This window comes from Cercospora kikuchii (genome assembly GCF_019650295.1).
Source record: "Cercospora kikuchii DNA, contig_00001, whole genome shotgun sequence".
Classification (NCBI taxonomy): Eukaryota; Fungi; Ascomycota; class Dothideomycetes; order Mycosphaerellales; family Mycosphaerellaceae; genus Cercospora; species Cercospora kikuchii.
Genome location: NW_025408582.1, coordinates 3,801,589 through 3,821,885, shown reverse-complemented (window position 1 = coordinate 3,821,885; position 20,297 = coordinate 3,801,589). Strand labels below are relative to the sequence as shown.

The 20,297-nt window shown below is 53.5% G+C and overlaps 8 protein-coding genes across 9 annotated transcripts; 4 read left to right on the top strand and 4 right to left on the bottom strand.

Moving 5' to 3' along the window:
* Positions 1–316: 316 nt before the first annotated feature.
* CKM354_000148500 (uncharacterized protein) lies at positions 317–2,099 on the top strand (the record flags this gene model as incomplete). The annotated part of the gene is made up of 2 exons (XM_044796611.1): positions 317–1,791; positions 1,841–2,099. 2 exons carry the CDS (start codon positions 317–319, stop codon positions 2,097–2,099), a joined length of 1,734 nt encoding a protein of 577 aa, XP_044652546.1.
* A 463-nt stretch (positions 2,100–2,562) lies between these two features.
* On the top strand, positions 2,563–3,351 carry CKM354_000148400 (uncharacterized protein; the record flags this gene model as incomplete). The annotated part of the gene is made up of 1 exon (XM_044796610.1): positions 2,563–3,351. The coding sequence occupies one exon, from the start codon at positions 2,563–2,565 to the stop codon at positions 3,349–3,351; it is 789 nt and encodes a 262-aa protein (XP_044652545.1).
* A 720-nt stretch (positions 3,352–4,071) lies between these two features.
* CKM354_000148300 (uncharacterized protein) lies at positions 4,072–5,136 on the top strand (the record flags this gene model as incomplete). The annotated part of the gene is made up of 1 exon (XM_044796609.1): positions 4,072–5,136. The coding sequence occupies one exon, from the start codon at positions 4,072–4,074 to the stop codon at positions 5,134–5,136; it is 1,065 nt and encodes a 354-aa protein (XP_044652544.1).
* A 761-nt stretch (positions 5,137–5,897) lies between these two features.
* CKM354_000148200 (uncharacterized protein) lies at positions 5,898–7,327 on the bottom strand (the record flags this gene model as incomplete). The annotated part of the gene is made up of 2 exons (XM_044796608.1): positions 5,898–6,814; positions 6,868–7,327. The coding sequence occupies 2 exons, from the start codon at positions 7,325–7,327 to the stop codon at positions 5,898–5,900; spliced, it is 1,377 nt and encodes a 458-aa protein (XP_044652543.1).
* A 3,581-nt stretch (positions 7,328–10,908) lies between these two features.
* Positions 10,909–11,675, bottom strand: CKM354_000148100 (uncharacterized protein; the record flags this gene model as incomplete). The annotated part of the gene is made up of 3 exons (XM_044796607.1): positions 10,909–11,296; positions 11,349–11,569; positions 11,625–11,675. The coding sequence occupies 3 exons, from the start codon at positions 11,673–11,675 to the stop codon at positions 10,909–10,911; spliced, it is 660 nt and encodes a 219-aa protein (XP_044652542.1).
* Positions 11,676–15,078: 3,403 nt separating this feature from the next.
* On the top strand, positions 15,079–16,103 carry CKM354_000148000 (uncharacterized protein; the record flags this gene model as incomplete). Its single annotated transcript, XM_044796606.1, has 2 exons — positions 15,079–15,502; positions 15,565–16,103. The coding sequence occupies 2 exons, from the start codon at positions 15,079–15,081 to the stop codon at positions 16,101–16,103; spliced, it is 963 nt and encodes a 320-aa protein (XP_044652541.1).
* Positions 16,104–16,241: 138 nt separating this feature from the next.
* On the bottom strand, positions 16,242–17,294 carry CKM354_000147900 (uncharacterized protein; the record flags this gene model as incomplete). Its single annotated transcript, XM_044796605.1, has 2 exons — positions 16,242–16,958; positions 17,025–17,294. 2 exons carry the CDS (start codon positions 17,292–17,294, stop codon positions 16,242–16,244), a joined length of 987 nt encoding a protein of 328 aa, XP_044652540.1.
* Positions 17,295–18,048: 754 nt separating this feature from the next.
* Positions 18,049–19,600, bottom strand: CKM354_000147800 (uncharacterized protein; the record flags this gene model as incomplete). 2 transcript variants are annotated; one of them, XM_044796603.1, is made up of 6 exons in its annotated part: positions 18,049–18,172; positions 18,223–18,621; positions 18,672–18,929; positions 19,002–19,220; positions 19,271–19,409; positions 19,546–19,600. In XM_044796603.1, 6 exons carry the CDS (start codon positions 19,598–19,600, stop codon positions 18,049–18,051), a joined length of 1,194 nt encoding a protein of 397 aa, XP_044652538.1. The 2 variants fall into 2 exon arrangements, with proteins under 2 accessions (XP_044652538.1, XP_044652539.1); XM_044796604.1 differs by having other exon boundaries at positions 18,672–19,220.
* Between the last annotated feature and the right edge of the window lie 697 nt (positions 19,601–20,297).

Sequence of the window (20,297 nt, the reverse complement as noted above, 5' to 3'; positions counted from 1 at the left end):
AATGCCATACTGTCATGTGAGAGTGCCTGGAGTGCGTCTTGCAAGATGGCCAAACATCTGGACTGCTCCAGCCTTGTGATCTCGGAACTGCTGACCTGCTTGGCGAGGTGGACTGACATGCGTGTCATTGCCACAATGCATAGATACAAAGATCGGGCACTGTCGCGTATCCTCTTGCATGCAGGAAGCTGCGCTGGTGGGGCGATCCTTCGCTTGCAACCTGGAGGCCGCATGTATAAAGCTGTACGGGAATCTGATGCTGGTCTGGTTTCGAATATTGCTTCACAGAACATCGGTATGCCGCCGGCTGCCTACCATGTGGCTCATCAACACAGATACTCTGGAATTGGAAGAATTTTTCGAGCCCGCTATTCCCAGCTATGCCATCTTGTCGCATCGCTGGACAAATCATGAAACCACGTTCAAGGACTACAAGAAAGGCAGGAAGCTGGAATCTCTCGGGCACAGAAAGACAGTGGACTTCTGTGCCGTTGCGCGCAGCCGTGGTCATCCTTATGCTTGGATCGATACTGCTTGCATTGATAAGCAATCCAGCTCTGAACTCTCGGAGGCCATCAACAGCATGTACAGGTGGTATCAGATGTCTGCAGAGTGCCTTGTCCACCTCGCCGACGTGATGTACACAGATATACCACCGCGCTCCGGTAAGCTCACTGAGCGTCTCCATCAACAATTGTGCCTCTCTGACTGGTTCACTCGCGGATGGACCCTGCAAGAATTAATTGCACCACGCTGTGTTCTATTCTTCACGCAAGACTGGAAACTCTTTGGCTGTAAATCGACCGCCAGTCGTACGATCAATGGCTTTCGCGCAAACGATACTGCATGCATGGATCTTGCGGACGCGTTGAGCAGCATCACCAGCATACCAAAGGAACTGTTGACCTTTCAATGGCCATTGGAAGAGTATACGATCGCTGCCAGGGCAAAATGGCTGGCGAATCGCAAAGTAACAAGGATCGAAGACCAAGCATACTGCGCCCTGGGGCTCTTTGGCGTCAACATGGGCCTTCTTTACGGTGAGGGCAAAAGAGCTTGGTCCAGGCTGCAAGAAGAAATTGTCCGGAACTCCCATGATGAATCGATCTTCGCCTGGCCAATGGCTTACGGAAGTAGAGCCCAACCGCGATTTTCCTCATCGCCTGCTCCTTTCTCCGTTGTGAGTCCCACCATTTCCACCGTGTACGGGCTAAGGCCGCTGTACACGATCACGAACCAAGGCCTGAGATGGGACTTGGAACCTGGCAGTGCAATCATTGGCAAGCTTGACCTCAGCAGGATTCCACGTTTTGACAGCAGGTCCAAGCCCATGTTGGGTGACATGCGTGCCCTGATGCTGCCCCTCGCGTGCCTGTATGAAAATCAGCCGACCTCCCAGGAGTACCTGCTGCTTATTGAGCTGGCTTGCGGTCACTACATGCGAGTTCCCAGTCGAGATACCCTCAGACTGCCTTTGCCGCTCGCAGACTTGATTCGGCGAGGCAAGATCGCCGGCCCATGGCGCCTTGGCCACGCGATGACAATATTCGTGCATTTGAGATCGGATCATTCGAAAGGCTGCACGTTTGCATATAATCAGCTTTTGATGTACCAAGATCTACACCTATTGGTGGTCCAGCAATTTTACACGGCTATCGATGCAGCTATACATCAGCTTCGCAGACAACCAGCTATTCAGTACCAACTCGCAGAATCTGGACTGGCTACATTTTCCAATGTGAGCACGGTTTTGGAATGTGATGATGGAACGTCACAGGACATGATCAATGTGTAAGTGAGGTTCTGGGCGCACAAGATTCATCACGCTAATCTCCGATAGTGGGAGCAATGAACCACCCCGACCTATCTCATCCAGCCAGAACAATTCGGGCATACAGGCCTTGGAGCGGCTTCGTCAACTCGACGGCATCGCACGGATGGTCAACTGCCTACATGGCGACTGCATCCGCAAGGGAAATTACGGATTCAACAGAGAGGACAAAATGAGAGAACACATGAGACAAGTGCACGGCTACCTCTACAACGCAAGAGGTGATGGAGGACGACCCGAAATTCAAATCTTCCAAACCAATGCATGAATCGTTTCGCACCACTCCGATCACGCACACTTGACTCTGCCATTATCTGTCAACGACTGGAGGCAGCTACGATCAGATGGCGGCAGAAGCTTGTTGCTTCCTTCCCTACATCTATTCTATCGGCGGTTTACAGATCTCTCCAGGCTCGCGGACAGCTAGTGCATGTGAGGACAGCACTCCGTCCACGGCTTATGGAATTGCAGATACAACTTCTGTTCTTTTTCGTTCTAATACCTTACACGTAACAGTGCGCGTCGACCTATGTACGGCATGATGCATAATGCACGATGCCGTTGCCCCGCTCTTCATCCTTACAAATTCGAAATCTGGCTGACAAATTCTGCCTCAGGAAAGCCGACAACGTAGGTGGGTGATGGCATATTGACACACATACATGTAAACATGGGGTCCAGGCGTGAAGTGACGAGTGACTTGAGAAGACACAAGATTTGAAACAATAAATATGACCGAAAAGTACACATCTACCCTCCGAGATGCTCGTGTCTTGGTCCTGGGCGGGACTTCTGGAATAGGCTACGCTGTAGCCGAACACACCCTCGCCCTCGGAGCCCACGTCTTTGTATCATCATCCCGCGAGAGCAGCGTGTCACGAACGATATCCCGCCTCCTAGCCTTCGATCCACAAGCGACTACTCGGGTTCACGGCTCCGTCTGCGATCTACAAGACATCTCAAAACTGCGATCAAACCTCGAAACACTCCTCAAGGCCGTCACTCAAGACGGCCAACTCGATCACATTGTCTTCACAGCGGGAGATGCGCTACCCATCTCACCTATCAACGAAACCAGTCCAGAAGAACTCCAAAAACTGGGTAACGTGCGCTTTTATGCCCCGATGATCCTCAGCGGTCTGGTACCACAATACATGAAAATCTCACACCACTCATCTCTGACACTCACCACTGGCACCGCAATTCATCGACCTTTGAAGGGTTACACTGCCTTGATTGCATACGGCGCGGGCGTAGAGGGACTCATGAGAGGTCTAGCGGTGGATCTGGCGCCCATCCGGGTGAATGTGGTTAGTCCTGGAGCTGTTCGTACTGAAAGGTTCGACAGCTTTGGCGAAGAACGTTTGCAGACCACGCTGGACATGTTTCAGAAGTGGAGCTTGACGAATACAGTAGCTACCCCGGAGGAGGCTTCCGAAGCTTATGTGTACTTGATGAAGAGTAGTTTCAGTACAGGGACTCTTGTGACGATAGACGGAGGAAGATTGATAAAGCAGTAAGGATGCTGTCTACTGTATCTTGTCGGTGATCTGCAAGACGGTATGGGTTTTACAAGAACGTGAGCACGATCTCGTAAGTGAACTCTGCACCCCAAGGAATTTTGGCTGACTTTCTGCGGACTGGAGGTTTCGCGTATGGCTAGCGCATATCAGGAAACGCTCCGTTGACTTACAATCACATGACGATGCAGCTCGTCTCTGTCTCTCTGGGTCTGCAGTCTGTCAGCTTTGCTGCCCTGTTCCTGAATCCTTGGCCAATCAGCAAGCAACGTGCTCTACGACTTGCATACTACCCACCACCACTTCTGGTACCGGATGACAACCTGCTTTTGCAAAGACCAGATCGACAGAGAGCGACATCACTGCATGAATTAGCATGAACTGACAATTGCAAGTCTGCACAGCGACTGGGCAACAACCATACAGGCTAACAGAGTATAAGAGTCACACGTTCCGAACATGCAGCAGCTGTATGGGAGAAGCATGTACTTTCTCTGCGTCTACAAGTCAGATGCAGATCGCAGCTGATGTCTGGAAGCATGTCCGATGCCGTGTACATCGTGCGGTGTAACACTGAACGGATGCTTCTACGTGATGGCTTCAACTCACTTCCGGGCTCGAACGCCTCTTGTACCAGAGTGCGATAAATAGGACGGCAAGCCTTCGTGGCGTATACTTCATACCGCAACTGCTTCGGGTTCTGATATTCTCACCATCAACATGTTAGTGTCAATTCTTATCACTGCGGGCGCAGCTGCCGCAGTGCCTCTCGAGAGACGACAATCCTCCATACCTTCAAGCGTCCCATCTTTCGTCGCCGAATTCGCACCAATTTTCCGCCTTCACTCAGCGGAATTATACATGCCCTCCGACATCTCTACTCACATCGCCAATACATCCCCATACCTCAACCGCACATCCCTCTCCCCAACATCCTACCCAAACACACTCACCCTCTCCAATCTCGACCAACTCAACACAATCCCAAACTCCAACTCCGGAAAAGACATATACCTCACCTCAACCTCAGACCCCACAACCTCCCCTCGCCCAGCATACCTCTACGGAACCTCCCCAGACCCAGTCACCCACTCCACCCCCAACACAACCGCCTCCACAATAATAACAGTCCTCAAACCCAACTCCACCCTCGACGCATTCTACTTCACCTTCTACTCCTTCAACGACGGCGGCCGCTACCCATCTTTCGCCCCCATCCTCAACATCGGCAACCATGTCGGAGATTGGGAACACATCATGATCCGTTTCATCCACGGAGTTCCCATAAGCGTTTATTTCTCCCAGCATTCCAGCGGCCAAGCACTTTCCTACGAAGCAGCAGAGAAATGGGAGAACACTGGAAGAGTTGTAGCGTATGTTGCTAATGGTACTCATGCGAATTATGAGGATGCGGGAGATCATGATCATACTATTCCTGGGATTGATTTGCCGGAGGGGCCGGTGGAGGATTATACGGATGATAAGGGGTTGGTGTGGGATCCCATCCTGGATGCTTATTGGTTTGAGTATGAAATGGAGAGTGGAAAGTTTACTGCTTATGATGATGGGGAGGGCGGGGAGACGCCGGTAAACTGGCTGTATTTCGATGGAAAATGGGGAGATATGAAGTATCCTGAGGATGACGAACGACAGGAATGCTTCTTGGGAATCGATGGGTTGTGTCAGTATAGTGGAGGGCCTACGGGCCCGAAGGATAAGGATCTGGGAAGGAAGGGCGTTTGTCCAGATGGAGAGGACGTTTGCGAGGCGTTGGGTGGAATTTGAACACAGAGAGCGTGATCTGGAACCCGGCATAATATTTCTTGCTGGCCCGTGAGAGGGGGCTTGTGCAGTAGAGGCAGAAAGCAGATGGCATCAATTCTAGAATCAGTTGTTTTGTTGCGACCATTTCTCCGAGTCCTTGATCGAAGCTACACGCAGTATGCCTCTCAATTTCGATGAACAGCCAAGTCAGCTATTTGATCAATGAGCTGCCACGACCGACGTACGAAGCGATAGAGAAGTCGATGAAGAAACTCGTGACGGTCGAAAGACATTGTTGCAGGGCAGCAACCCTAACCCTAACGCACATTGTGAGTGCTCAAGATGCGCAAGGAACTTGCTCAATCTCACAGCAAAAAGTAGATCGATGGTATCAAGTCCCAGTAAGATGAGAGACGACGAAAGGTAATTAAGTTTGTTCAATCAGACATTTAATATTGAGATAAAGTCGTCCAGGTCTAGCGGAGGTGAAGGTCACAATCGCATGAGGAAACAAAAGTGTCAACACCGCGCCATGCAAGTAATGGTCGGAAGCAAGATACTGTACAACGTTCCACGAACGTGACAGCATAGTCATCATATCACGCGAGCCCTCAGGGTCGAGGACTCGGCGACCTGCTTCCTCTTTCTTCTGCTGTGTATTTTCATGCTGTCGTTCTGCAAACAGCGTGCCCAAACATGGGGGCCCATCAAAGGTCATGTCGCCAACAATAGAATTCTCTCATTTTTCAGAGCATAGCTAAAATACGCTAGAATGGAGCTCTTTACATGCCAATGGCGATAGCAACGGCGGCAACGACAACGGTCATGAAGACGATTGGGTTGGCGGTCGAAGCCGCGGCGCTGGAGTCATCGCCACCAGAGCTGCTGGAGCTGTTGCCGCCAGAGTAGTTGGTACCCTCAGCCTGGGTGGTGGAGACACCGTTGGAAAGGTCAGGGTCAGTCTCAGAAGGAGTACCAGCCCACTGGGTGTCGGCCTCAAGTCCAGGTGGAGTACCAGCGCCATCCTTCAAGTACTTCTCAGCACCCTTTGGCATCTCTGGGAGGAGAGTGGTCGAAACTTGCCACTCCTCAGACTCGGCTGGGCACTCTGGAACAGTGCGGTCGCCACGGCGAGCACCACCATCGCCAGATGGAGCAGGGGTCTTCTCGTATGCCTCCTTCAGGCGGTCGAAGTCAGCGTTTGGAGTAGCCTTGCCATCCGAACCCATCTCGACGAGACCGTATCCGTTAGCCTCGAGGGTGTACTCGTACGCGAGACCACCAGAGTAGACAGCGGTCATGTCGTCGCTGTAGAGAGCGGCGATTTCGTTCCAGTCACGGCGGTTGGTGATGCAGCCGAACTCAGAGAGGAAGAGAGGCAGAGAGTAGTTGCTGTAGGTCTTGACCTTGGCGTCCCAGCCAGACTTGCGGAAGTCAGATGGGTCGCACCAAGAGTAGTCGTTGAAGGCGAAGAAGTCAGAGCGGGCGATCTCATCCTCACCGCAAGCGAAGTAGAGAGCCTGGGACTCAATGTTTTCGGCAACATCAGCGGAGGAGTAGCCGACTGGGATTGGGCGAGGAGAGTTTGCGCGGATGTAGTTGCGCATGTCACGGGTCACAGCCTTGATGTATGGGGCAGAGTTGGTGTTGTTGCGGGCGTTGATGACCTCGTTTGCGGAGAAGAAGGCAAGGAGGTTGTCTGAATGCTGTTAGTGTTTTGCGATGGACAGGGAGGTCCGAGCGAGTACATACTGTACTTGGAGAAAGTGTCAATGGTAGCGAACACAGATTGAAGGTAGACATCGTTGTACGAGGCGTGCAGCGAATCGATGTTCTCTCTGTTGAGCGAAGCCTTTGGAGTGTTAACATCGAGCGCAAGGTAGATGCCAGCATCGTCCAACAGCTTCATGGCCTCGTCGTGGTCGCCGCTGTTGTCGACTGTGTAGATACGAATGGTGTTGATTCCCAAATCTTTGAAGGCCTCGACATCCTCACGGAATTGCTCCAAGTTCAACAGAGGATCTTGAGCGTCAGCCGCACCACCTGGTTGGTAGGCGACACCGCGAATGTAGAAGCGCTCTCCGCTCTCTGTCCAGAATGCATTGCCTTCGGAGACGATCGGTGGGAGATTTCCCTGGCTCTGGCGTGGCAGAACCTTTGCGGAAGCGAAAGAGGCGAAGGCCAGCGCGCCGGCGCTGAGGACGGCCTTCATCGTGGCGGTTTTTTGCGAGGGTTTCGTTCAAATTCGTGGGGTTCGAGGAGCGAAGGTACGGGGGTTAGAAAGGAAGCTGACAGTTAGAAGAAACGAGTGTGTGTGAAGGCAATACAACAAGAATACTGAGAAGAGGCAAAAGGTGTTGAGAGCGAGTGACAAACCGCGTCGCCATTCCTCTTAACAGCCAGGAGCATCGCCAAGTACCAAGCCTCTACCAAGCATTGGCAGGAGAGAATGGATTCGTATGCGCCGAGCATCAGCCAGAATAGGCGTTTCACCACCACATCAAACAATCGTCTCAAGTGCAGCGAAAGACAATGACATCTTGATCAGCATTGCGCGATGTGGTGTGCCATGCACATGTATACCCATAGACTGTTGCAGAACGCATCCGGTGCGCTGTGGTGAGGCAGTCCACGGCACACAAAACAGGTCCCGCGGCGTTCGTATTCCAGCGTTTGATAAGTATCATGATCGCCACGCATCGTACTTGCCACTGCCTTCGTTGTTACGCGTTCGCGGTCGGTTTTGAGCTGGCCTCTGATCGATTTGCTTGGACAATTCGAAGGGCATGAGTAGTGTCTCGGGCGGGCCTTGGCAGATGAAGGGGAGATGCGATTTCCCAGGGGTGCATCCTCGGCGGCCACTCAGCCTCAAGAAGTGCAGCCAAAAGTAGGCCGGTACGCGCTGGTGACCCACAGCTAATAGCGAGCCCCAGACGCAATCATTGCATCTGAAAGGCTGCACGGTCGATCCCCACGAGAGCCGTGAATACGTGCTCGTGGTCCGCCAAGTTGAACGCATCAGCACGAGGCCATATACCACAGATATGCCTTCTGGGCCTGCTTGTCGCGTGGAGTTGGACTCTTGTTGCAACTCGTCCCGGCTCAGCGACTCCGTATCGACGTCTGCGCCCCGCGATCCGGTCTCGGAAGCTGTCCTCTCCGCCCGTAGGAGAGCCGTGAACATGTCGTCCGGCGCATCGTGCAGTCGAATTTGCAGAAGAGCCTCAGCAAGATGGGTGACACTGCGCAAGTATGGTGCGGAAAAGAGCGAAAGAGAAGGGTGATAGGGCGAGGGCCTGTTCAAATATGTTTGAGACGCGTCGTCGTTGGTGACGCGTCCCTTCCAGGTCCTACGGCACTTGCCCGACTTGACAGCAAGAGCACAGCGAAGAGAGAGAAATTCGGAAAAGTGGTCGAAGAAGGTAGAATATTGGAATACCAGCGCATACTTGAGGTACGCGCTGGGTGAGGCACAGTCGCCTTCGCTGTCCGCATTCTGCATATACCCGCGCGCTCTGGGTTTCAGATCAGCAGCCCTCGCCGCGCACGAGGAGGAGCATTCTGGCGACTATGTGCGAGAGATGCGCCCGCTGCCTCGCAGTGTCTCGGCCGCTGTTCGCAGCGCCCTCTGCTGAGAACTGTTCAGGAAAGCGCAACATTGTGGTCGGTTGAGCGTCTATTGGGAGCAGCCTCCGAACAAGCCAAGCCAGTGTTGTGGCACGCGACAGTGAAGCCGCGAACGGTAAGTTGCATTGTGTAATTGGGCAGGCGCGCTTCGCGCAGGACGTCAAGTATTCTCGTCGGATCTCATATGGAGACGCAACTGACCTGTTCTCCCTACCGGCAAAGGGAAGAAGCGCATGCCGTCCATATGCCCGATCCGATCCAGATTGGAGACTTATCAAGACCGGACGGCTCTGCTCGTTCGCACGAGCCGGCGCTGATGCTAATGAGCTGCATAGACATGGGGACAATAGTGAATGGGGCTCTCAAAGAAGAGCAATGCCAGCTCCTGGGACAGCCCGAAGTGGAGAATTGTGTTGATCGCAGTAGTTCATTGCTTCAAGTGCTTGCGCGGACTCACCGCGATTGATCACTAGTTTCGCCATACAACAAGGACATTGGGAGTACCGAAACCCCGATGCAGTGAGGGGGCATAAATATGATACCCGTACTGCGAGTGCCTGTGTCATCGAACACAACCACTGCTACTACGCGCAATCTCTGTATCCATTCACTGTCACACAAATTTACCCAGCTAGCGAACCCCACATCTTCAGACCAGAAACATCGACCTGCAAGGACAAGGGGACTCAAGATGCGCCTCATTACTCTTCTCCTGGCTGTCGTGCCCTTCACCACCGCTGCTTGCAATGGCGGCTCCCATGGCGCCTGCTTAGCTGGCTGCGAGGACCGCTACTTCGATGCAAACGGAATCAACGATTGCTCGTTACGGGAGTGCAACACCTGCGCATAAAATCATGCTTGCAGAAAGGGAGAAATCGAAGTGGGAATGAATAGTCTACCCGATGGTGTCGTGCTGCAACAGCGACAGATATGACTGAAATTCTCGTTCTCGGGTAAGACTACCTGATGGCAACGAACTACGAAGCGACAGAAGGTTGCAGAAATCAGTGGCGAAAGGGTGAGATCAGGAGAAGGAAGATTTCGTGGTGTTCATGGTATCTTCTATGGAGACAAGAGAGTTGTGGTAGTCGGAGGACTAGAAGAGGGTTCCGGACATTGACTTGGCCTCACATCTGTACGTGCCGCAGGGTTCGCTGCTTGGGAACGCCACAGGTTCACCACGCTCATGTTGAGCAACGCAATGAAACTTCGATTCGGTCGCCATTTCCCGAGAGCAATTTGTGCTTTCACGCATCGTGGGATAGTGATATTTGATCGCTGCCGACAGCTTTGAACCAACACGACAGTTTTGCCATGTCCCATCCTGGCGTGAATGACTTCATGCAACATGGATATCGCATGACTGGAAATGATCAGGCCACGAACATGTAATAAGATAAGGTTAAGATCGAGATCGTATGCTTTGCGGAGGTGGGTTACACATTGCAAGGGAGCCGTGGTGAACACGAACGGCAGACAACCAGGGTGCCAACGACATGTCCTTCGCGACGACCGTTGCGCAAAGAAATAAAAGCGACTACAGAAGTGGGTGCGACTGGAGGGCAAAACGTTCTGTTGCATGGCTTGATGCAGCGCTACAGTGGTGGCGATGTTTGAGTCGTCGGCGTCACATCAAGTCGAACGATGACGGTGGGCAGTCAAGTCAATGCAAGGCAAGGCAAGGCAGCGTCAAAGTCGTGGAGATGTCAAGGCAATGGCTACGGAAGAGAAAACAGAGACAACATGCGAAGAGAAAAAAAGCGAAAAGGGTATCAATGTGCTGCCAAATCTATTACATTAATGACGATTTGTTGTAGATGGGGACGAAACCAGCATCTATCGCCCCGGGACGAATCATAGATGATATGTTTGATGTAATGCGAAAAATTGTAACAATGCGAGATGCATACCCGGCCGGGGTTTCTGCGTTTCACGTCGTCAAAACTGTAGTTGCTCCCTTATAATGTCTGTTTTCCGATACCTTCTACACGACAACAGCCTGTTGAACTGCTAACTGTACAAGATCCCGTCCCGCTCGCGTGCTGATGATTGACTTTGATTCTTCTTCCGTTCTCATTACGTGAATATTAAACGAGTAAACGTAACAATCGTATCTGGGTGACTACCCTCTCGAGGGAGAGAGGTAGGTCAGATAGGTTGAGACATTTACAAGAAGAAAGCAGCGAGGGCAGCGACACCAGCGAAAGCACCACCGGCAACGTTGGCGACAGCAGCACCGGTGTAGGTGGCTGGCTTGGTTGGGGTAGAGCCAGTTGGGGCAACTGGGGTGGTGCCGTTGTTGCCAACTGGGTACTTTGGTGGGGAGACTGGAGCAGATGGAGCTGGGTGAGTGTAGACCGGAGGAGCTGGGTGGGTCTCTGGCTGCTCTGGGCTGGTTGGGGTGCTTGGCTTAGGAGCTGGGTGGGTGGTGTAGACAGCTGGGATGGTCAAGGTGGTGGCCTTGGTGACAACGTAGGTCTTGCTCTCGTGGGTGAAGGTGGTTGGCTCAGGGCAGTAGGTGGTGTACACAGTCGACCAGGTGGAGGCTGGGTAGCTGTGGTATTGTCAGATTGGCAGTCTGGAAGTGTCTGGAAATGGCAACTTACGTAGCTGGGTGAGTCTCGGACTTGGACTCGTAGGTCGAAGGTGGAGCGTAACCAGCTGGCTTGGTCTCGGTTGGGTAGGCTGGGTGAGTCTCGACGGAAGAAGAGGACTCGTAGACCGGAGGAGGAGCGTAGCCAGCTGGCTTGGTCTCAGTTGGGTAAGCTGGGACGGAGGAGGTGGTCTCAGCGCCGTAGCTTGGAGGAGCCTCGTAGGCTGGAGGAGCCTGAATTGATCGTCAGCGACGGTTCGTCGATGTTAATCGACGCGGCAACACTCACGTAAGAGGCGATGGCAGAGCCAGCCAGGGCAGCGACGATAGCGGCACGCATTTTGAAGTAGTTGTTTGTTCTTGTTAAAGAGTGTGGGTAGTTGGATGTGATGTACAACTGAATTGGCAGGCGTGAAAGAGCGTGATGAGGAAAGCAAGAGGAAGAGAATGGGTGTCGAGGTATATAATCGCCTGGGCTGGGGCGCGTTGGGCTAGCGCTCGCAAGCGATCGATTCTTTGACAGCGCGTGTGGTGCCCGTGTTTCAGGGATGCGCAAATTGGATGTTCATCCTGTCCGCCCAACTCGGAAGCTGAAGTCGACGGCGCTAGACCGGTCGCGGTGTCGTAGTGGTCCGCCTCAACCCTCGAAGCCGTTATTACACCGATCTTGGCCACTGAAAACGCCGGCCTCGCCGTTCCACTCGCGCGCATCGTGGGTGAGCGCTACCGCGGCGCGACCCCGTGAATGCACTCCAGGATGTCTGCTGTACAGCGCGGTGTTGCTATTGTTGACGGCGACGATATTGAACGCCCTGTCGCAGCACGACACACACAGCTCGCGTAGGCGCCGCCGCGCTCGTCTCCTTATCCCAAATGGATTATCCCCACGATCCAGAGTGATCTCCGAACGGCGAGCTTGCGATGCCAAAGCTCCACATGGCAGATGGTCAATACGAGCGCCATCGCAGACCGCCGTTGCTTGGTTGGCCTTTGTCTCTATTTGCCTCCAATAACGTGTGGCGTGGCGGTTTCAGCGCACCCTAGTCCAGCCAAGTCAGAGTCAGCGCGTGGGCGGGCCACCGCGCATCCTGGTGATTAGCCAGGAGACGTCCCAATCCATACATAAACTCTCGCGCTGGGCATGACGCGCGTTTGATAACGAGAGGCTTCACCAAACTCTATTGGCTGCCACCCAAACGCTGTGATGGCTGTGGCGTGTGGTTTGCCGACGAATGAACTGGTGTCGCGCGACCGCGAGATGCACCGCTGGTCCCCAATCCCACCGTTCAGCAGCGCGGCGGTGGCAGCGGTGGGCGCGGTGTCTGGAAGGCGCTGCTGCTGTGCTTGCTTGTGGCGATCCCCTCAACAAACGCCGGCCTCCTATTCTTCACTTGCGACATTCGGCTGCAGCACGAGAAGCCTCTGACTCCGCCGCTGCTGCTGCACACTGCAAGGTACGCGCCCTCTAGCGCAGGTACGCGATGCCGTTCCGATCGCTGGCCAATGAGAGCTGGCATTGACTGCTCGGCCAAGGAGTCCCGCTCCCGCCGCCCACCACGATTTTGCCATTAGCCGACCTCAACCACGGCCAGTCTCGAACTCTCAGATGCTTCTCGCAGAGCCTCACCGGCTGCCACCCTCGTATTGCTCATCGGCCTCATGAATATCGACATCATCTCACGCTGCCAATAGCCGCAGGATGCGCCTCATCTCGCTCCAGCTCTCCTCGAATCGCCCTCTGCCCCGACGTTGAGCCCGCTCCCTGCCCGTCCGCCCGTCGTTCACATGCAGCGCGAGCTTGAAACAACCTCAGCACACGTGCCGCATTTCCGGAACCTGACCGCGACTGGTCACCGCATTGATGAAGGCCTCCTTGCCTCTTCCTCCTGCTCTAGTCGGCACGTCGCCGATATTGCCTCCGCGGGACGAATATTGCTCTTCACTGCTGCGTCGACTATCATGACAAACACGAGCTGATCGTGATGGCAATCTATCCTTGAGATGAAGGCAACGCACGCAAGCGGCACACCAGCGATTTACCGACAGCTAGACAAATCTGGATCAACGGCGCGACCAAACTGTTCAGCCCGTCATCTTGGCCACTGCATGGAAGCCTTCTGGACTACGCCCAACATCTCTATGTGCTCTACAACGGCACGTTGTCGCGGAATTGTCTTTATCGGCTTTTGCAACTTCACACCATGCTATGGCAACACTTCATCGCATCTCCTCCGCAGAGGTTCGGGACCCGTTGCACCCACGATATGAGGAAATGGCAGTCGTACTCTGGTCGCCGCATATTGGACCTTGACGTTACACGCCCTGTTGAACGCGCCTGCTCAACGCCGCGCAGTCAGCACCGACTGTCCTGGCGGCGTTACTGCTATCTTTGGCATGCCATCAGAGTAGCGATGCGCCGGATGCCTCAACTCATGGACGCTCGGCGTTATGAGTGCTACCCATTGGAACCCGCCGGTGCTCTATTCAACGATGTTGCTCACTAATTACCAGTTCCCTAAAGCAAGCTCCTCTCGCTATCATGTCCCATCCTCGGCAATTTGGTCTTCTGTGAGTTCTTCGAAAGTGTGGTCCGGACGCCAGAATCTGGGAGAACTTCTGCAGTCAGCCGCAAGACAACTCTTTTACCACTTCCCGCCGGTCATGTGGTGTTCAACAGCACTCGTACATGTCGTCTGACATCGTTGTAAGCTTTCCGGTGTAGCTCAGCGCCTTGAATGCTGTCAAGTCTTGGAGCGCGAATTGCTTTGCAGGACACACCCCCACAGCACACTTGCGCAACGCAGCAACGCATGTTCTCGGGATGAGCGACCCGAGAGCGGATCATATTAAACTCTGCTGTCACAAGGCTTTACAGCTCGTGCCTAGGCATGACCTCGGTTCCCAGCTGAACTAAGTCACCCTCGATGCTGGATGGACGCCGACTGCAGCCAAGACACTGTGGCGCGCGTTTGTCTGAAGCAATTCTTCATTCGCTGAGTAACTATGATTGCGGAGGAGGTATGGGCAATGCGAGCTATGCACCGCAAGCGTTGTGTTATGACAAGCATATTATGGTAGAAGGTAAGCAAGGTAAGCTTTTCCAAAGTACAAGTTAGCTTCCGGAACCTCACACAGCACTTCTTGCTTTCTAAGCTCGTCAAATGCGTCAGCTTCCTTGTCGCTCGCTTTTCTCTCAGAGCTTCTCAGCCCTTCTGAGTTCGGACTCTGCTTGTCGATGCTCAACTCAAACACCCTGTCCGGACATCCGACCATCCGACATTTCCATCACCTGTCAGCGCACTCTTCCTCCCATCCGGCTACCTGCTAGAAAACGAGCGGATAGGAACAGATCACTGCTGCAACCTCAGCTCCCTCCTCTCTCTACAGGCCGCACTATGCAATCAGAGTTCGCGCTCCCACGTCTCTTCACGTCACCTGCATGGGGCCAATCATACTGTTTACAACAGCTGGGAGCGTAGAGTTGCCGCAACAGCCGAATGCATCAACACAGAAGTCTTCATCATTGGTTGCAGTACAAGAACAACACTTTCTGTTCGGTCTTCGCTCTGCCAGAGCAGCGAGCTGTGTCTGATCACGCGTGATCTGACCTTGTATGCAGAGATCCGCTGATCGCGATGCTCAAAGCGCCGACGCCGACATTGTGTCTAGGATGAATGAAGTATAATTGACAGCTCACATCGTCCGACGAGCTGCAATAGCTACTGACCACTAGATCCTCCAACATGGCTGCGACGCCTTCCGGATTTGTTACTGCTACACTCAACTACTTTCTTGAGCCTGAGCATGGTGGCGACAAGCTGTACAGGGCAGGCACTGCTGGCGAAAAACGTCGCAAGTACAAAGAGGCCCAAGTGCACATCAATGACGTTCGTCGTCAAGAAGACAACTTCATTCTCGACAAGCATGGCTTCCAGCTGGTGAAGAGTGACACTGCAGAGAAAACCTTCGACGATGAACAGCGCATACAGACCCTCTATTACGATGAATGCGCGGAATTGATCAAAAAGGTTACTGGTGCTTCCTTGGTCAAACCTTTTGGCCACGTGGTTCGTCGACTGTCGTGGAAGGCCGCATACGATGCCGAGAAAGACCTGCCAGACGACGCTCGCTCTGTGGGGCCCAGCAATGCAAGATTCGTGCATTGCGGTATGTTGATGGTACAGCGAATGGCTGTTCGCGAATGAGGTTGCTGACAGACACTCTGCTAGACCAGTCCTACAACGGCTCCCGCGAACGCATTAAACAGGTATTCCCCGAAGGCTCCGAAAAGCTCGACCGCTGTCGTTGGGCCTACATCAATGTCTGGAGGCCCTTTGACTACCCTGCCACGCGAGATGCACTCTGCTTCGCCGACTACGCCAGCATCGGCGAAGATGAAATTCGTCCCATCACAATCCAGTTCCCGAAGAGAAGGGACAGCGTCCTTGTAAGCGATGAAAATTGCAACAATCCAGGTGCAATGCTCGAAAATGGAGAACGTGATCCGTATATTCATGGCCCAGAAATGGTCACTTCGGAAGCTCTACAATGTGCTGCTCCTGGAACGCCGAATCAGCATAAGTGGTATTATGCTTCTGAGATGAAGCCGGACGAGGCGCTGTTGTTGAAAATTTGTGACAGCAAGAAAGGAGTGGCGAACAGGCTGTTTCATTCAAGCTTCGAAGCGGAGAGCGATTATGGACCGGACAGGCATAGTTTGGAGGTGAGATGTGCAGTATTTTTCGAAGATCAACCTTTAGAGGAATGAGTTGGGAACTTCTGTCTGCGAAGCGTCGTTGGTACGATTGTGTTCGTGCTTATGCAGAGAATGAAAAAACGCCAGCAACGACTTCCCGCATACCTTTCACTTTTCCAACATCTCTCACTTCCTCTTCCTTTCCTTTTCCTACTCCTCACTCACCCTCCTCTCCCTCAAAAATCTATAATCCTCCAACCCCGCTTCTACTTCTCTCCTAATAAACCCTGCAGCCTCTTCCCCAAATTCCTGCTTCCACTCCTCTTCCAACACCTCCAAATCCACGTCTTCTCCATCTTCGCCTTCCACGCCCTTCTTCGCCAACTCCACCCTCAACCCCGTCGAATCATTCAACGTCTTCATCAAATACCTCACCTGCGGATCCAATTTCTGCTGTTCCTCTTCCGGCATGGCATCCCATTCAAATACCGCCGCTTCGGGATTCAAACCCGCCAATCCACAGATCTTCCTCACGAAAGTCGGAGAAGATTGATAAGATGAAGATTCCACGACTAGTGGATCGATGTTATGCGATTTGTAGAACTCGTAGATCTTGCGTTGCCAGTGGAGATTCGTCACGAGAGAAATTCCCGTGTAGGATTTTTCGGCGCCCGTGGAGGAAGAGGTGTGGATGGAGTTGGAGGTATTGTAGACGAGGAATTTGAAGGCTGAGGGTACGATGTAGGCTGGGTGGCGGAAGGTGAGGATTGGGAGCGTTTTGGGGTGGAGGAGGAGGTGAGAGGGGACGAGGGTCGGGTTTGTTGGGTCAGAAGTGGAAGGGGGGAATTTGTTGGAGTCGATGTAGATTAGGGCTTGTTGTGGGTCGAGGGCGAATTGGGGGTGTTCGTGGAAGAGGAGGGTTTTGTGCTGCGGTTACTTCGGTGTTAGTGGGGTTGGACTTGTGTTGTGGTTGTGATGGGGAAGGGTTTTCACCTCTTTCTCAGCCTCCGCGAGTGCTACCTCCCATGCTTTGATTCCATCTTCAATCGCCTGATAGTATTCCCCCCTCGTCTCCTCTGGGATCCCTTTGGCGATGGAGTCTTCTGTGAATAGCGGAACCTGTGTTCTCCGACCTTGCAGAAAGGGATGCCAAAGCATTTTGGAATTTGGTTGTTTGGAGAAGAGCATTCTCTCAAGTAAATGGCAGGCTGTCCGACCTTGTGACCACAGAAGAACTTGTGTTGGCTTCTTTTCTGCGTCCATGTTCTTCGTTAGGGTCGAGGACGAGGCCATGACTACTCGAAACGGACTTGAGGTGTTTGCTGAAGGTGACGATGTACAAAGATACGTAAATGGAAGAGGTGATTGCACAAAATGGTGCGCAGCAAGATCAATCTCTGCAAATGGAGACAGCGGGTCCAGACAGAATTGGTGAGCCCGCGTGCCTTTGACATGAGCTGCAGGATTCGAGCTTCGGATGTAGAAGGATCGTGCTGAACGTACGGCTGAACAGCTGCTGGGTGACCTTGTTTGAAAGGAGCAGGACCCCCACACGAGGCAATGAGTAATCCGTCCAGCTGTGCGGTTAGATTGGTGCCTTTCAAGCAGTAGCAGTAACGAGAATGTGCTCGATCAGCAAGCGAGATGGGATAGGTTTCCCCGGCCTGGGTGCTTTGTACGCCCCATTGTGCTCCCTCGAGCAGATTCTGATGCGGGACATCCCCTACCTGTGCATTTTCGCGAAAATTGTAAGAATGAAAACAAGGCAAGGCATGAGACCCAGATTGCGTGTATAATCTTGCAGGTGACTTCCTCGAGCGTTTGTCGCCCATATGTACCACGACCGTGAAATGACTTAATGTGTGTACGTCGTGCTTTTGAGCTCCACATCGCATGCTCATCATTTTTTGATTCCTGCCTCTGCAAACTTTCTGTCGATAATGCGGCTAGTATTCAAACCCACGTCGCACACGAGCGGGCAAGATTCGCGCGACACTCCGTCCATCCAAGAAGCAGCTCATGGCTCGAATTTCCGTGGATTGGCCCGCGGAGAAGCCGCAGCTACAGCGGCTGCTTCCTTGACCTGACAGACCTGCGTGAGCGCATCGTCAATGTCGTGTTCGTCGACGACAGCACCGAATCTGGAATTAGTGTCAGCACAGTGTTCCCGTTCATTGCTCGCCCAGCATACCTGTAGCAATGTATCTTGTGTAATAGCGAAGCCTTCAGCACTTCAAAATCGTGCGCACTGAATCCTCTCGTTCTTGAATCCTGCATCAATTTAATCCATGCACGAACAGGAGGTATCTCCGGCTCTGATATCTCTAATGCGGCACTTAGATTGAGCAGATTTATCAGGTCTTTCCTCTTCAACTGCGGCATTTGACATGGATATCGCGAGCCAGGACGTTCGATGATGTCCGTGTAGAGTGGTGCCGTAGCCATCATGGCGTGGCCAGATATGTGCTGGTTCTCGCCGTCGTCGGGCACTTCCATGGGTTGCCCAGCCATGCCGCCGTCCTCGGACGCCTGATAGTTGTGCGCTCGCACGTGCAAGTAATGTATGTGACCCATACAAGGTCGTTCGAGTCTACAGATAATGTTAGTAGGATTTCATGCACGAGAGAGACAGTGACGCACGTCAAGATAAAATCCAGACCAAGCTCATCATAATCGAGCTCCACTGCCGGCAGCTCTTGGGCCAACTTCACAGTTATTGGTTCCGTCGAAGTCGAGGAGCGTTGGCACGCCATTATGGTCTGGCTGGTCGGGACATCCAGCATTGGGCCATCAGACGCGAATCCCCGGGTCTCTTCGGTGTCCCAGATGCTGAGTCGGTGCGTGCTGGCCAGAGGAGCTCGGTCCGCTACCTCCTGGAGCGGCGCATTAGCAGTCATACTAGGAAAGCCAGAGGCGTCGGAGAAGCTATTTGTCCTGGTTGCATCGCAAGTCCAGGACATGCTTTCATACCCAGAATCTGTGCCAGCTGAAGAAGTGGCGGCGGCGGGTTGCACGTGCTCTCGTAGTCGCAAGTTCTCCTCCCGTAGTCGATCTCGCTCGAGCATGGCGGCATCTCGTGATTGGATAGCGTCGTCTCGCTCGCGGGTCGTTTGTACAAAGAGCTCCTTCAGGCGCATTACCTCGAGTTCGAGGTCCTTGGTGTATTGCTCTTTCCGCTCCCGATGTGTTCTGGAAGAGATGAGTTCACGATCGGTCTCTGGTTGAACAGTCTGCATTACCTTTGCGCCTGTCTATTTCGCTCCAATTTCTCATTGGGAGCAGGTTTGGAATCACGTTTGGGGCCTGGTTTCTTTTTTCGTTGCGGCATAGTGGAAGGTGCGCCCGAAGACTGCATGGCTGTGTCATGTTCGCTGGCACCTGTGCGTCGTAAGCTTGATGAGAAGCAGGGCTTTTGCGATTCTGATCACGCTGGGCTGGGCTGGGCTGGGAAGGAATCCGTGGCCAATGCCATGGCCATGAAACCGTGCACGTGACGCGTACGAAAGGTCCTTACCAGCGGTGGCTGCGAGACTACTGCCTTCGGCGGCCAAAGGACGCTGCGATTGCATGATGCGTGTCGCTGCTGTCGCGCCGAGTTGGTGGTCCAACGAGTGCGGGTTGGGTGCGCCCCAATGCAAGCTCTACGCCTTCATATATGCACCGCAGAGGGAGTGTCTTAATTGTAGCCGAGGAGGATCCTGCCGCGCTGGAAGAGGCCGTCACATGTGAAAGGGAGGCGCTCTGTCGCTCCCTGCTGCGCGGAGATGTCAATTCTCACGAGGAGTCTCGTCGTGCGTGTGGTGGGGAGTGAGAACGGGAACGGCGATGTGCGATGCCCGAGATGCAGGCGGCTCGAGGGATAGATATGTGACGAGGGGTCTTGGTCGACATGTAGCCAGACGCTGCTGGATGACGACGGTACGATGGGAGGCTAACGGTAAACGTGGGAAGTCTGTTTTGCCCTCTCCCCGGCGCGACATCCGCGCATGCACCACGACGCACCTGCGCATGCCTGAACCACAGCAATTCGCTGGGTCGATGCAGCCATTGCTGAAGTGCCGCTCCATTGCGTGCTGGAGGCGTCGTGGTGGAGGCAGAGAAGGCGAACAGCAGACCGACCTCGAAGACGATGCGTTGGCTTGGCGTGCTGCTCGCCTTCCAGCCGAAGCGTCATTTGCTCCTGCGCTGTTCCTGCTCGCTTTTGCACAGCAGCAGCGCAGCTCCAATACACATCGCGCTCCCGTGAACCAGGTTCTGCGCCCCCTC